At 41.7% G+C, this 12,230-nt stretch overlaps 1 protein-coding gene across 7 annotated transcripts; it reads right to left on the reverse strand.

The window, feature by feature from the left end:
* Positions 1-4,889: 4,889 nt before the first annotated feature.
* Positions 4,890-11,795, reverse strand: LOC104447471 (G-type lectin S-receptor-like serine/threonine-protein kinase At1g61500). Of its 7 annotated transcripts, none has more exons than XM_039312680.1 (8): positions 10,955-11,795; positions 7,230-8,450; positions 7,042-7,143; positions 6,680-6,876; positions 6,395-6,605; positions 6,067-6,304; positions 5,556-5,643; positions 4,890-5,468 (listed from the first exon to the last, which is right to left on the reverse strand). In XM_039312680.1, the coding sequence occupies exons 1-8, from the start codon at positions 11,757-11,759 to the stop codon at positions 5,157-5,159; spliced, it is 3,174 nt and encodes a 1,057-aa protein (XP_039168614.1). In that variant the 5' UTR covers positions 11,760-11,795; the 3' UTR covers positions 4,890-5,156. The 7 variants fall into 7 exon arrangements, 5 of the variants coding, with proteins under 5 accessions (XP_039168614.1, XP_039168615.1, XP_039168613.1 ...); XM_039312681.1 differs by having other exon boundaries at positions 4,893-5,459; XM_039312679.1 differs by having other exon boundaries at positions 4,898-5,468; positions 5,556-5,706; positions 7,230-8,432.
* Between the last annotated feature and the right edge of the window lie 435 nt (positions 11,796-12,230).

Consider the following 12,230-nt stretch of genomic DNA (forward strand, 5'->3'; position numbering starts at 1 on the left):
TCCCTAGTTTCTAATTGTAGAGTTGTGTTGATAAAAATGTCAACGCAAAATGGCGCGCGATCGTAGTATTTCCTCGGGGTCAAATTTTGTCATTTGATAGAGAATTTGACTATCAAATCCTCTTTAAAAAAAAAAGCTCTTAACACTTCTGCTTACAGATGTTCTAAACTTTTCTGCATCCTTGCCCACATAACACTGTTTTACTAGGGAGCTAGCAACTTAGATTCCCTCACAATCTCTATGTTTACATCATATATCTGTTGTACGGAAGAACACCCTAACTAGATGAGAAAGAAAACAAGAATAATCAAGAATACGGAGATTTACGTGGTTTGGCGAAAGATCCGCCTATGTCCACGGGAGAGAGAGAGACGATTTCTTATTTGAGCGTATCACCAGAGTACAAGGCACAATGTTGAAATAAATAGATCTTTAAATCCCCACTTTCCTAAACCTAGTAGGAGAGGAATTCCACCATAAAGATATTATCAAATTTTGAACCCAAATCTAGGAAATATATTAGGAAACAAATAACTTGCAATATTCAAGCCTTCCTAGATTTCTCGATTGAATTTTGTGGAGTTCAAGACAACATCAGCAAATCTCCACCTTTGGCTTGAATAAACCACAAGCCTCCACTTGAACCAAGAAAACAAATATATCTCTCCCTCCACCATACCTTTGCAAAGGTACGCCCGCACCTAGATCGGTGTGGCCTCCATCAACTTCAATGATGAGTGAGAGAAATCAAGTCCCCTGCGGGACTTGAACTTCTCTGTAGTAACCGTCTTCGTGAGCATATTTGCGGGATTATCTTTAGTATGGATTTTCTTCAAAGCAATGCTACCATTCTCCACAAATTCTCGAATTTGTGGTACCGAACTTCAATGTGTTTTGTTCTGGAATGGAACACTTGATTATTCGCGAGACATATTGCACTTTGACTATCGCAATATAATGTAGCACTTTCTTGCTTTATGCCAACTCTGTGACCAAACCAGTTAGCCATATTCCCTCCTTTGCAGCCTCAATTACTGCCATATGCTCAGCTTCGGTTGTAGACAATGCTACAGTAGGTTGAAGCATTGCCTTCCACGAATAGCTCCACCGCCAAGAGTAAAGACAGATCCTGTGATGGACCTTCACTTGTCCAAATTACCAACGAAGTCTAAATCAACATAACTTGCTAAATCAATCGATCCTCCGTTACAACTGAACATTAAACCCATATGGCAGTTCTAGTCAAATAACGAAAGATCCACTTAACAGCTTCCCAATGCTCCTTACCCGGATTGCTCATATATCGGCTGACGAGACTCACTGCATGAGCCAAATCCGGTCTGCTACAAACCATAGCATACATGAGGCTCCCTACTGCGTTGACATAGGGTACTCGAGACATCTTTACAACTTTCTCATGTGAAACAGGGCATTGTTTCTTAGATAATTTGAAGTGATTTGCTAAGGGTGTACTAACCGGTTTAGCTTTACCCATGTTGAACCACTCCAAGACCTTCTCAACATACTTCTTTTAATTCATCCAAAGCTTACTTGCATGTCTATCTCGAAAGATTTCCATGCCAAGGATCCTTTTTGCGGCACCAAGATCCTCCATATCAAACTCACTACTTAACTGAGACTTTAGGGAAATAATGTCTCTCATTTTTCTTGCAGCAATCAACATGTCATCAATATAAAGGATCAACAGAATAAGCGACTTATCATCCAAACCCTTGTAGTAGACACAAGAATCATGCACACTCCTCATGTAGCCAATACGAAGCATAAAAGAATCAAACCTTTTATTCCATTGCCTCGGAGATTGCTTCAAACCATAAAGTGATCTCTTGAGCAAACAAACATGATCCCCTTTCCCTTCCACCTTGAAGCCTTCGGGCTGCTCCATATAAATTTTCTCCTCCAAGTCACCATGAAGGAATGACGTCTTCACATCTAGCTACTCAAGCTCCAAGTCATACATGGCTACCATAGCTAGTAAAACACGAATTGATGTGTGTTTTACAATAGGGGAAAATATCCCGTCGTAATCAATCCCCTCCTTCTGTGCATAGCCCTTAGCAACAAGTCGGGCCTTGTATCTCTCTTGCTCTTTCTCCGTTGCTGCTTCCTTTCTTCAAAGAACCCATTTGCAACCAATGAAATTCTAATCCCTGGGCTTCTTCACAAGTTCCCATGTCTCATTCTTTTGTAACGACTCCATCTCCTCCATCATTGTGGTCATCCACTTTTCTTTGTGATCACTTTTCAAAGCTTCATGGTAGGAGCTTGGATCGCTAGAGCCTACGGTAAGAGCATAAACAACCATATCCTCAAAACCATACCTTTCCGGTGCTTTGGGAGTGCGCCTTCCTCGACCCATCGCAATGGTACGAAGAACTTCTACCGTTTCTTTGACTTCCGGAGCTTCATCGGATGACTCACCATTCTCTGCAGATTCTTTGGTTTCAAACTCCACCTTAATGATAGATTTATCACTCTCCTCTTCAGCAGCCGCACGTGGCACGCAGCTTGACTTCAACATTGCAGATTCATCAAATATAACATCCCTGCTCGTCAGAACTTTCTTCTCACTTGGATCCCATAATTTGTAGCCTTTCACTCCTTTCTCGTAACCGAGAAATATGCATTGTTTTGATTTTGGATCCAATTTCAAGCGCTTCAAGCTCTGCACATGTACAAAAGCAGGACAACCGAATATTCTTAAATTAGAATAATCGACAATTTTACCAATCCATACCTCTTCGGGAATTTTGCATTTAATTGCAATTGATGGAGATCGATTCACAAGATAACATGCCATGCAGACAGCTTCTGCCCAAAACACCTTGCTTAGTCCCGCATGATGCCTCATGCTTCGAGCTCTCTCTAATAAGGTCCAGTTCATCCTTTCCGCTACGCCATTCTGTTGGGGCATATCCAAAACTGTGAAGTGACATTTAATCCCTTCATTCTTGCAAAGCTCCATGAATGGTGTCGATTTGTACTCCCCTCCATTGTCTGATCTCAAGCACTTAACCTTCTTCCCCGTTGAAGTCTCAACTTCAGCTTTCCATTCTTTGAACTTTTCAAAGACTTCACTTTTGTGTCGCATGAAGTAGACCCAAACTTTGCGAGAGAAATCATCAATGAATGTCACGAAGTATTCTTTCCCTCCTTTTGACATTACCGGTGAAGGACCCCATACATCCGTGTGTACATACTCGAGCACGCCCTTGCTTGTATGAATTGAACCGTACTTTGCATTGTTTTCCAAACACACAAAATTTGCAGAAATCTAATTTGCATGTTTTTATATTTTTGAGTGCATTCCTCTTGTGAAGCTCCATCAATCCTCTTTCTCCCATATGCCCGAGATGCATATGCCATAAATAGGTGTTATCTATCTCCATGCTAGCATCCGTGGACATGGATGCTCCACCTTGCACAATGGTTCCTATAAGTCGATATAGGTTCCCGTGCCTTTGTCCTTTAAGAACAACCATAGCTCCCTTTATCACCTTCAAGACTCCACCTTGAGCCGTGTACTTGCATCCATTGGATTCAAGTGCTCCCAATGAGATCAAATTCTTCCTTAGACCCGGAACATGACGCACGTCTGCCAAGGTTCTAATCATGCCATCAAACATCTTGGTTTTCATGGTTCCAACACCCACAGTCTTGCACAAAGTATCATTCCCCATGAGAACTGAACCACCATCATATGCCTTGTACTCATCAAAGGCTTCTCGATGAGGACACATGTGAAAGTGCATCCGGAGTCCATGATCCATAAATCTTCAAAGATGTCCTTCCCCGATGATATGGACAAGACATCCCCATCATTGGTCTCACTGATGTTGGCTACACTTGCCTCATCCGAGCTCTTCTTCTTTTTCTCATTCTTATTTGGACAGAATCTCTTAGTATGCCCTTCCTGATTGCACCCGTAGCATCTTCTTTTGAACCTTCCCTTGGATTTTGATCGACCCCTACTGCTCAATCCTCAATCCATTGATCTTCCTCTTCCTTGATTGCTTTTCTCCTTTGCAAAGAGTCACTTTCCCAAAGATTTTGAACTACTTGCCCTTTTCTGGGTGTCGTTTGAAATTAGGGTAGCAGTCACCTCTCCGATCTCTAGGGTTTCCTTGCCATAAAGGAGCGTAGTCACCAAGTGGTCAAACGAATCCGGCAACGATGCCAGTAGTAGAAGCGCTATGTCTTCATCCTCAAACTTTGCCTCCAAGCTTGTAAGTTCACTAATCATCATATTGAACACATTGAGGTGTTCCAACAGATCTCCTCCTTCACTCATCTAAAGTGAATACAATCTCTTCTTCAAGAACAACTTGTTCGTAAGAGATTTCGTCGTGTAAATGCTTTCGAGTTTGAACCATACCTCCGGAGCAGATTCGATTTCTGCTACATATTGAAGGGCCTCATCCAATAGGTTCAACGGATTGCGCTGCACACCCTCTCCTCCATGTCGGCCCAATCATCATCAGTGATGGTGTCCGGCTTGTTTGATCTTCCGAGAAGAACCTTTGATAAACCTTGTTGAATCAACAGATCCTTCATCCTTCTCTGCCATAGTGTAAAACTATTCTTCCGGTGAATCGTTCAATATCAAATCGAACGGTTGAACCTTTTCCAGCCATCTAGTTAGAAGTCGCAATACAAGAACGGAGAACCTGGATTGCTCTGATACCAATTGTTGTGCGGAAGAACACCTTAACTAGATGAGAAAGAAAACAATAATAATCAAGAACACGGAGATTTACGTGGTTCGGCGAAAGATCCGCCTACGTCCACGGGAGAGAGAGACGATTTCTTATTTGAGCGTATCACCATGAGTACAAGGCACAATGTTGAAATAAATAGATATTTAAATTCCCACTTTCCTAAACCTAGTAGGAAAGGAATTCCACCATAAAGATATTATCAAATTTAAAACCCAAATCTAGGAAATATATTAGGAAACAAATAGCCTGCAATCTTCAAGCCTTCCTAAATTTCCCGATTGAATTTTGTAGAATTCAAGACAACATCAGCAATATCCACATAAAAGTTTAACAAAATATTGCATATCCAATTTGCTTAATTTGGTGAACACTAAACCCCTAGAAAGATGAATTATAGTGAAAATGCATTTGAGAATTTTATCTTCCTTCAACCGTAGTAATGGTGATGGTATTCATGGACTGGATGCTTTCTTCTTGTGATGGGATTTCGTGAGCAAACGAGCGTGAAAATGTATATGTCGGTTGCTTTGGCTGTGGAAGATTGGACTCCCCATTTAGCATTAGAACCACGGCCAACATGTTGGGTCTATCTGTGGCATGGTCTTGCGTACAGAGAAGCCCCAACTGAATGCATCTCATCACTTCTAACACCGAAAATGCATCGGCAATGCCTTCATCTATTAGATCCAATCCTCTGCCTTCACACCACAAGTGCCAAGCCTGTAACAACTAGTCGATTGTTAGTGTTTCAAGGACTATCAATGGTTGGAAACTGAAATGGAGGAGTAATAGTTCCAAGATAGATCTTGCTCTTACATAAGCAAGGAGATTGAGATGCTGCCCTGGGTAATCTAAACTTGTGTTCTTCTTGCCGCTGATAATCTCCAATAGCAGTACTCCAAAGCTATAAACATCAGATTTCTCAGAAAATATCCCACCCATGGCATACTCTGGAGACATGTAGCCACTGTAGACAAAATAATATAAGTAGAGTGTTCCTAAAATACAGTTCATACAAAAAAAAAAAAATTCATAGACTAAAGGATGATGACATGAGAGATGAGAAAATTGGAGGGTGATTAACATCCAACTTGACGAGCATTGTATTTCTCATATCTTTTAGCATTTACATTACGGTGCTGGTCTATAATTACCTTGGAGTGAACTGACATATTGGAACCATTGGATGTACATGTAAGAGTTTTCTTGGTAATAGTAAAGCAACAGTTGGGACATGTCTAAAGCGCATTATACTACTAATCTACTTTTTAAGGTGATACATTGCCTCATGAGTAAGCACTCCTAATAGTGATGTTAGAAAGCTTACAGTGTCCCCACAACTTTGTGAGTATTTACCAAAACTTGAGTGCCTTCAAATATCCGTGACAGCCCAAAATCTGAAATCTTGGGATTCATCTTTTCATCCAAGAGAATGTTGCTCACTTTCAAATCCCGATGTATGACTCTAAGGCAAGAATCGTGGTGGAGGTAAAGCAGCCCTCTTGCGACCCCTTGGATAATGTGGAAGCGTACACTCCAGCTAAGTTTTGCCTTCTCTTTTGAATCTGAACAAGGTCACAAACAGAAGAAATATCTAGTTTCAATACCAGATTTTGTTGAAAGCAGGAGTAAGTTCTTCAAAGAGTGAGACTAACCAAAGAGGAAGGTGTCCAAGCTCTTGTTGGGCAAGTACTCATACACTAGAATCTTTTCTTCTCCTTCAATGCAGCAACCAAGGAGTCTCACTAGATTTCGGTGTTGAAGTTTGGATATTAGAAGGATCTCATTCTTGAACTCCGCTATGCCTTGGCCAGAGCTGCTTGAAAGTCTCTTTGCTGCTATCTCCATACCATCATTCAGTTTTCCCTATTTCAAAATGACCAGCACTATAAGATCTTGGATAATCTCCTTATTTCCCTCAGAGAAGGCTTTTCTTTTACCTTATAAACTGGGCCAAACCCTCCCTGCCCGAGTTTGTTTTTCACGTTGAAGTTGTCTGTTGCGAGGCGTATGCTATCAAAGTCATAAACGACCAATTTCGATGTATCATCTTCCTTCATTTGCTCTTTCCAATCAATGTCCCTTAGTAGTTCTTCTGACCTAAAGAGCCTTGGGATTGTCATTTTCCTAAACTTCCCTGCATTTTATAGATAGAATGAAATCAACTCAAGATAAGCATGAGAACATCAGTAGCAAAGCAGGCTTCTGAAGCTGTGGTTCTACCAATAATTCAAGATTCTTATATTGCAGTTATTGTAAAATCACCCTTAAAACAACAACAAACTGTACATCTTTTTATCACCTCTCCACTTTGAAAGACCACAGACTGAAATACCAGCTCCAAATAAGATGATGCCAGAAATAGTACTTAGGCTGATGATAAGTTTTGTCCGCGTAGGTACACCTGAACCATAGAAATATGTTATAAGAAGCACAAAAAGTGCAAAACCAAACGCGTATTGATTCAACCCTTTCAATCTGTATCCACACCTGCACTCGAGTCCATAAGTCGAATAAATAGATCTTCACCACCCACGGAGAGTTGTTGAGTATCTAGGAGGTCCTTACTCCAGGCCATACATCCTATAGAATTCACATAAGAAAAGGCCAAGCAAGAGCAGTTTTCTAGGCACCAACTTTGGCATCCTTCCGCATTATGTATCAACAAATGATCAGCTGAATCAGGCAATTTTATTTGTCTCATTTGCCAGAACATATCTTCAATGCTTGCGGATTTCTGACAATTCAATTCAATTTTCCTAAGGCACCCTCTGGTCCAGTTTCCTCTGTTCCATTCTTTTTTTGATCTTGGTTTAAAACCTTTTAAGCATCTGCATATGGGTGAACTAAACGGGTTGCAAACTCCAAAGGGGCCACATATTCCATAAATTTCACAAGGCTTAGTTGGTTCCGGTGACTTCCAGTATGTTAACCAGCCATTGTCCCAATAAATTGCCTTTAGAGATCCTTCAGAAGAGATGAAAGAATATGCAAAGATGGAGTTGTTGTAATTATTGAGGTAATAATATGAGGTTCCCTGGACATTATCTTGTCGGACATCGTAGTATGTGCTGGTCATGGTCGGGATTCCAATGAACTTGGTTTTATCCCACTGTCCACTTCTCCAGTAGGGACTTGATCCATTCCAAGTGAAAAGCTGAGGTGGTGTCTCCGATGTCAATCCCATGACAAAGCTTCCGAGTGAGGGATCATCTTCGCCTTTCCAGGAAGTCAAGTTTAGTTTCTTTCCTTTTTTCACATTTACTCCAATCTTCATGTTTGGCAAGAGAGTGTCGGTTGGCTCATCAAAGCTTTCCCACATTATATTCGCGTTCCTGTCTTGAAGAACAAAGTTTCCAAAGTCTGAAAGCAATGCTTCGGAATAATTTGACTTTGCCATGACATTAGTAGACCACACGGTGTTTTGTCGCCCATCAAGAAGCTTCAGATTTCCATCTTCGCCAATTATTAAACTTGCAGACGGATCTGTATGTCCAAGTGGCTTGTCCCTGTTGGCCACCCAGACAACTTTGGAGGGAATCATCTTCTTGTACCATATTCCTACGTACTGCTTTGCTGATCCTTTAGGCGTGAAGAACCCGAGCTCAAAGATTTGACTACTAGAGACAAGGGTTTGGTTCTGAATCAGTGGACTCGATGCAGTTATGCTATCAATTGTGCTGCTTTGAAGTGCTTGAGGCAGGGAGAAGACTAGCAAAGAACACAAGTGCAGAGTCATTGGAATTATTTGGAATAAATTCAACAAAGTATTTGTCAAAAAATGCCTTAGGGAACTTCACCTCTTATAAGCATATCGGAATGGATAGAGATGGAATCATGAAAATGACATGACTAGTACTATAACTTTTGTACCACGCTTACCTTGGTATCGTAATTTTTAAGTTGATCACTTGAGTTTCATTACTTCAAAAAATGTCAAGTTTATATGAATATTGTCAAAACATCCAACATGACTTCAAATTAATATAAAATCATTTGACGTGGCGCACTGGGGAAATAATGTCTTCTAGAGTGCTCATAAACAATATCATTCAGCCATTCCTTGACCCAAATTGATAAAATTAAGGCTAAATTCAACTCAAACCCTAAACCCAAATTAGGTCCAATGGTGGTGAGTCTTTATCCTGCGGGTGCCGCCAAAGGATACCCTTGGGGCGAAGGCGCTAGAGGTGGCATTGCTGCTGATTCTGAAGGGCCACTTCAATGGCAATCCTTCCAATTTGTGGTAATGTAGCTTTCTTCCCATGGGCATTGGACTGGAATTTCGGATGTGATATCAGAGATTTTCCCTTTGAGGCCAGTAGAACTCAGGGCCTTGGGTAATGCCATGTAAAAATTGTTTTTCTCTTGAATTGGTTCTTCCATATTCAAGATCCTTAGATTTGGGATGGGGTTGGTAATTCACAAATTTCGCCGATTGATTTTTAATCAAAGTAAGGTTATTATCAAATTATATATTCATTTTAATTACTTTAATAGCTACCCTTCTCTCTTTATATATATATATATATATATATATATATATAATATATATATATATATATATATATATATATGGGAAAAAGCCACCAAAAACCCCAAACTTTGCCTCGAGTGACAGATTTACCCCGAACTTTATTTTGTGACGTAAAAAACCCCGAAGTTTACTAACTGTGACACATTTACCCCATTAAGGGTATTTTCGTCTTATTCTTTATGATTTTTCTTTTCTTTTTTATTTTTTCTTCTTCTATCTTCCCTCCGCCAGCCATGGCAGAGCCGGTGGAGGGAAGCCGGCGTTTGGCGAGGGCTGCCCTCGCCGGCGGCGTCCGGCCCGACGCCAAGAAGGGGTGCCTTCCGGCGTTGGGCGAGGGAGGCCCTCGACCGGGTCGGATGAGGGCCTCCCTCACCCGACGCACGTCGGCAAGGGGTGCCTCGCCAAATGGGCGAGGGGGTGCTCTCGCCCGGCGTCGTGCGAGGGTGCCCTCGCCAGATTTGGCGAGGGAGGCCTCGTCCGACGTCAACGTGGGCCTCCCTCGTCCGACATCGATGAGGGCCGCCCGCCGCGCGTCGGGGGGTGCCCTCGCTGGCGTCGGGTGAGGGTGCCCTCGCCAGACGCCGGCTTCCCTCGGCTGGCTCCGCCATGGCCGGCGGAGGGAAGGAAGAAGATGAAGAAAAAAATGAAAAAAAATGAATTTTTTTTTAAAAAGTAAAAATACCAAAATGCCCTTATGGTTTAGGGTAAATGTGTCACACAAATGAAAGTTCGGGATTTTTGTGTCACAAATAAAAGTTTGGAGTAAATGTGTCACAATTAGCAAACTTCGGGGTTTTCACGTCACGAAATTCAGGGTAAATTTGTCACTCGAGGTAAAGTTGAGGGTTTTTGGTGGCTTTTTCCCTATATATATATATATCGTTTAACTTGAAAATGATTTCTAGATTGTCATAGGCTCATCTCCGCGAGAGGCATCATTTGAAATAGGGAAAATGATATTATACATATCTTAACTTTTCAATCAATCGTTTGGATGTCATAATATTTTAAAAGGTATTCGTTTAAGTGACTCCAGTAATTCCTTTTGTTGAAAAATTTAACGTAACATTAATTTGATATAAAATCATGTGACGGGGCTTGCTGGATAAGTAATATCATCAAAAATGTGTAGAAAGGATGTCATTTAACCCTTTCTTTGCACCAAATTGACAAGCAACTGATTGCTCAAGAAATTGAGAAGAAAGATATCGACATGAGTCCCCACTGCATACCCTATCCCACATGGCCGCTGTTGGACCTAACTTGGGGATAGGGTTAGGATTTTAGTTCGATAAGCCCCACTTCATCAATTTGGGGTACGGAAGGAGTAATGACTCATTTCTGCACGCTTTTGATAACATCATTTCCCTGGCAAACCATATCTGATAATTTTATAATAAATTATTGACATGTCAGAATTTTGATTGATGAAATCATTGCTGTCACTTAAGTAAATTTCCTTCAAATTTATAATACTTAAGTGATCAATTAAACATTTATAGGAACATGTACAAGGATTATGGTACTTATGATGTTTTCTTCCCTTTTCATTAAAAGGTTCACTCCACTTATTCGAACTATAAAGCAGGATAAGCAGTTCGCTGGAAAAAAAAAAAAAAAAAAAAGGGACAAATCTTTCTGTCTTAACAGAGGACAAATATCAAAAACAAACATGTACCTTTACGTCTGGTCACGGGAGCAGGAGGAGAACGAAGGAAGGACGGCGGAGGCACCAGCGCCACCATGGCCGAGGCCTTGTAAAATGGGTACAGCTCGAACCTCATGCTGCAGCTCGGAGTGAACAACCTCCCACCTTGCTTCCCCCGTGGGAGACCCGCGATTGTTGCCCGGAGGCACGTGTTGCACTCCAACACCGTCAAGTCCGGTGTGCACTGTGCGAGCGTGTACAGCTTCTGCAAACTCGTAAAGTTTGCCTCCGCAACGGCAAGTTTCTTCCCCGACTTGCCGACTGAAGCCCTCGCAGTGATGTCGTCCACGGTCTCTCTCAGGACTTGCATGAACTGGGTTGGATTGGTGATTTTCCCGGTGTGGTACATCGTGATGGAAGGCACTTGTTCCATGACTGAGTAGATGGAGCCATCGGAGTACCTCAACATACACTCATCATACCAGATCACGGAGACTCGCCGGTTGGGGCATCTTTGGAGGATATCCTGTTTTCCAGTGGCCACGCAGTTGCTGCACGTGGCGGCGTCGACGTCGCCGCGGCAGAGGAAGAGCCCGTAGACCTGACCGGGAGGGTTTTGGCCGACAACAGCATTGGCAAAGCCGTCAGCGCTGTCGGTGGCGGCAGAGGAGAGAGAAGAGAGGAGGGTGTTGAGGTTGGATTGGTAGGTCGAGTTGGGAGTGAAGAGTGTGGCATTTGGGCAGTAATGCCGTAGAAACGTAGGTGCTGATTCAGTACCTACAAAATTTATGAAGAAGAAGAGGAGAGAGAGGGAGATGGTGATGCAAGAACTCATTTCTACGCTGATGAATACCTTGGTCTTGCTGCACAGGCATGGAATTAGAGGAAGAAGAAGGAAGAGCCATGGTCTGCTGTCCTATATATTTTGGTCGTGGGAACTATTCGGAAAATTTATTACGTGCATTAAATAGAACCTAACCCAGACTGCCATAACAGGTAAATAATTGCAAGACAAAAAGCAAAAAGAATTGTATTAGTGCAAACAATCTAAATTATGGGATTAGGCTATCATACCCCTAATATTTATACCCGTTGGATTGCTATTGTGTCATTGTTACCGGTATTCAAATGGTTGTAATCCAATGGCTGCAAATGTAAGCATTCAAAATTGCATGTGAGGTTTGCATAGCTAAAATATGGGGTAAGTACGTTACGAGTGTTATAACTTTCGTACGAAATTCACTTCAGTACCATAATTTTTTTTTTCCACTTGGGTGCTGTAAATTGTTAAAGTTGATTAATTAAG

The sequence above is a fragment of the Eucalyptus grandis genome, chromosome 5 (assembly GCF_016545825.1).
Source record: "Eucalyptus grandis isolate ANBG69807.140 chromosome 5, ASM1654582v1, whole genome shotgun sequence".
Lineage (NCBI taxonomy): Eukaryota > Viridiplantae > Streptophyta > Magnoliopsida > Myrtales > Myrtaceae > Eucalyptus > Eucalyptus grandis.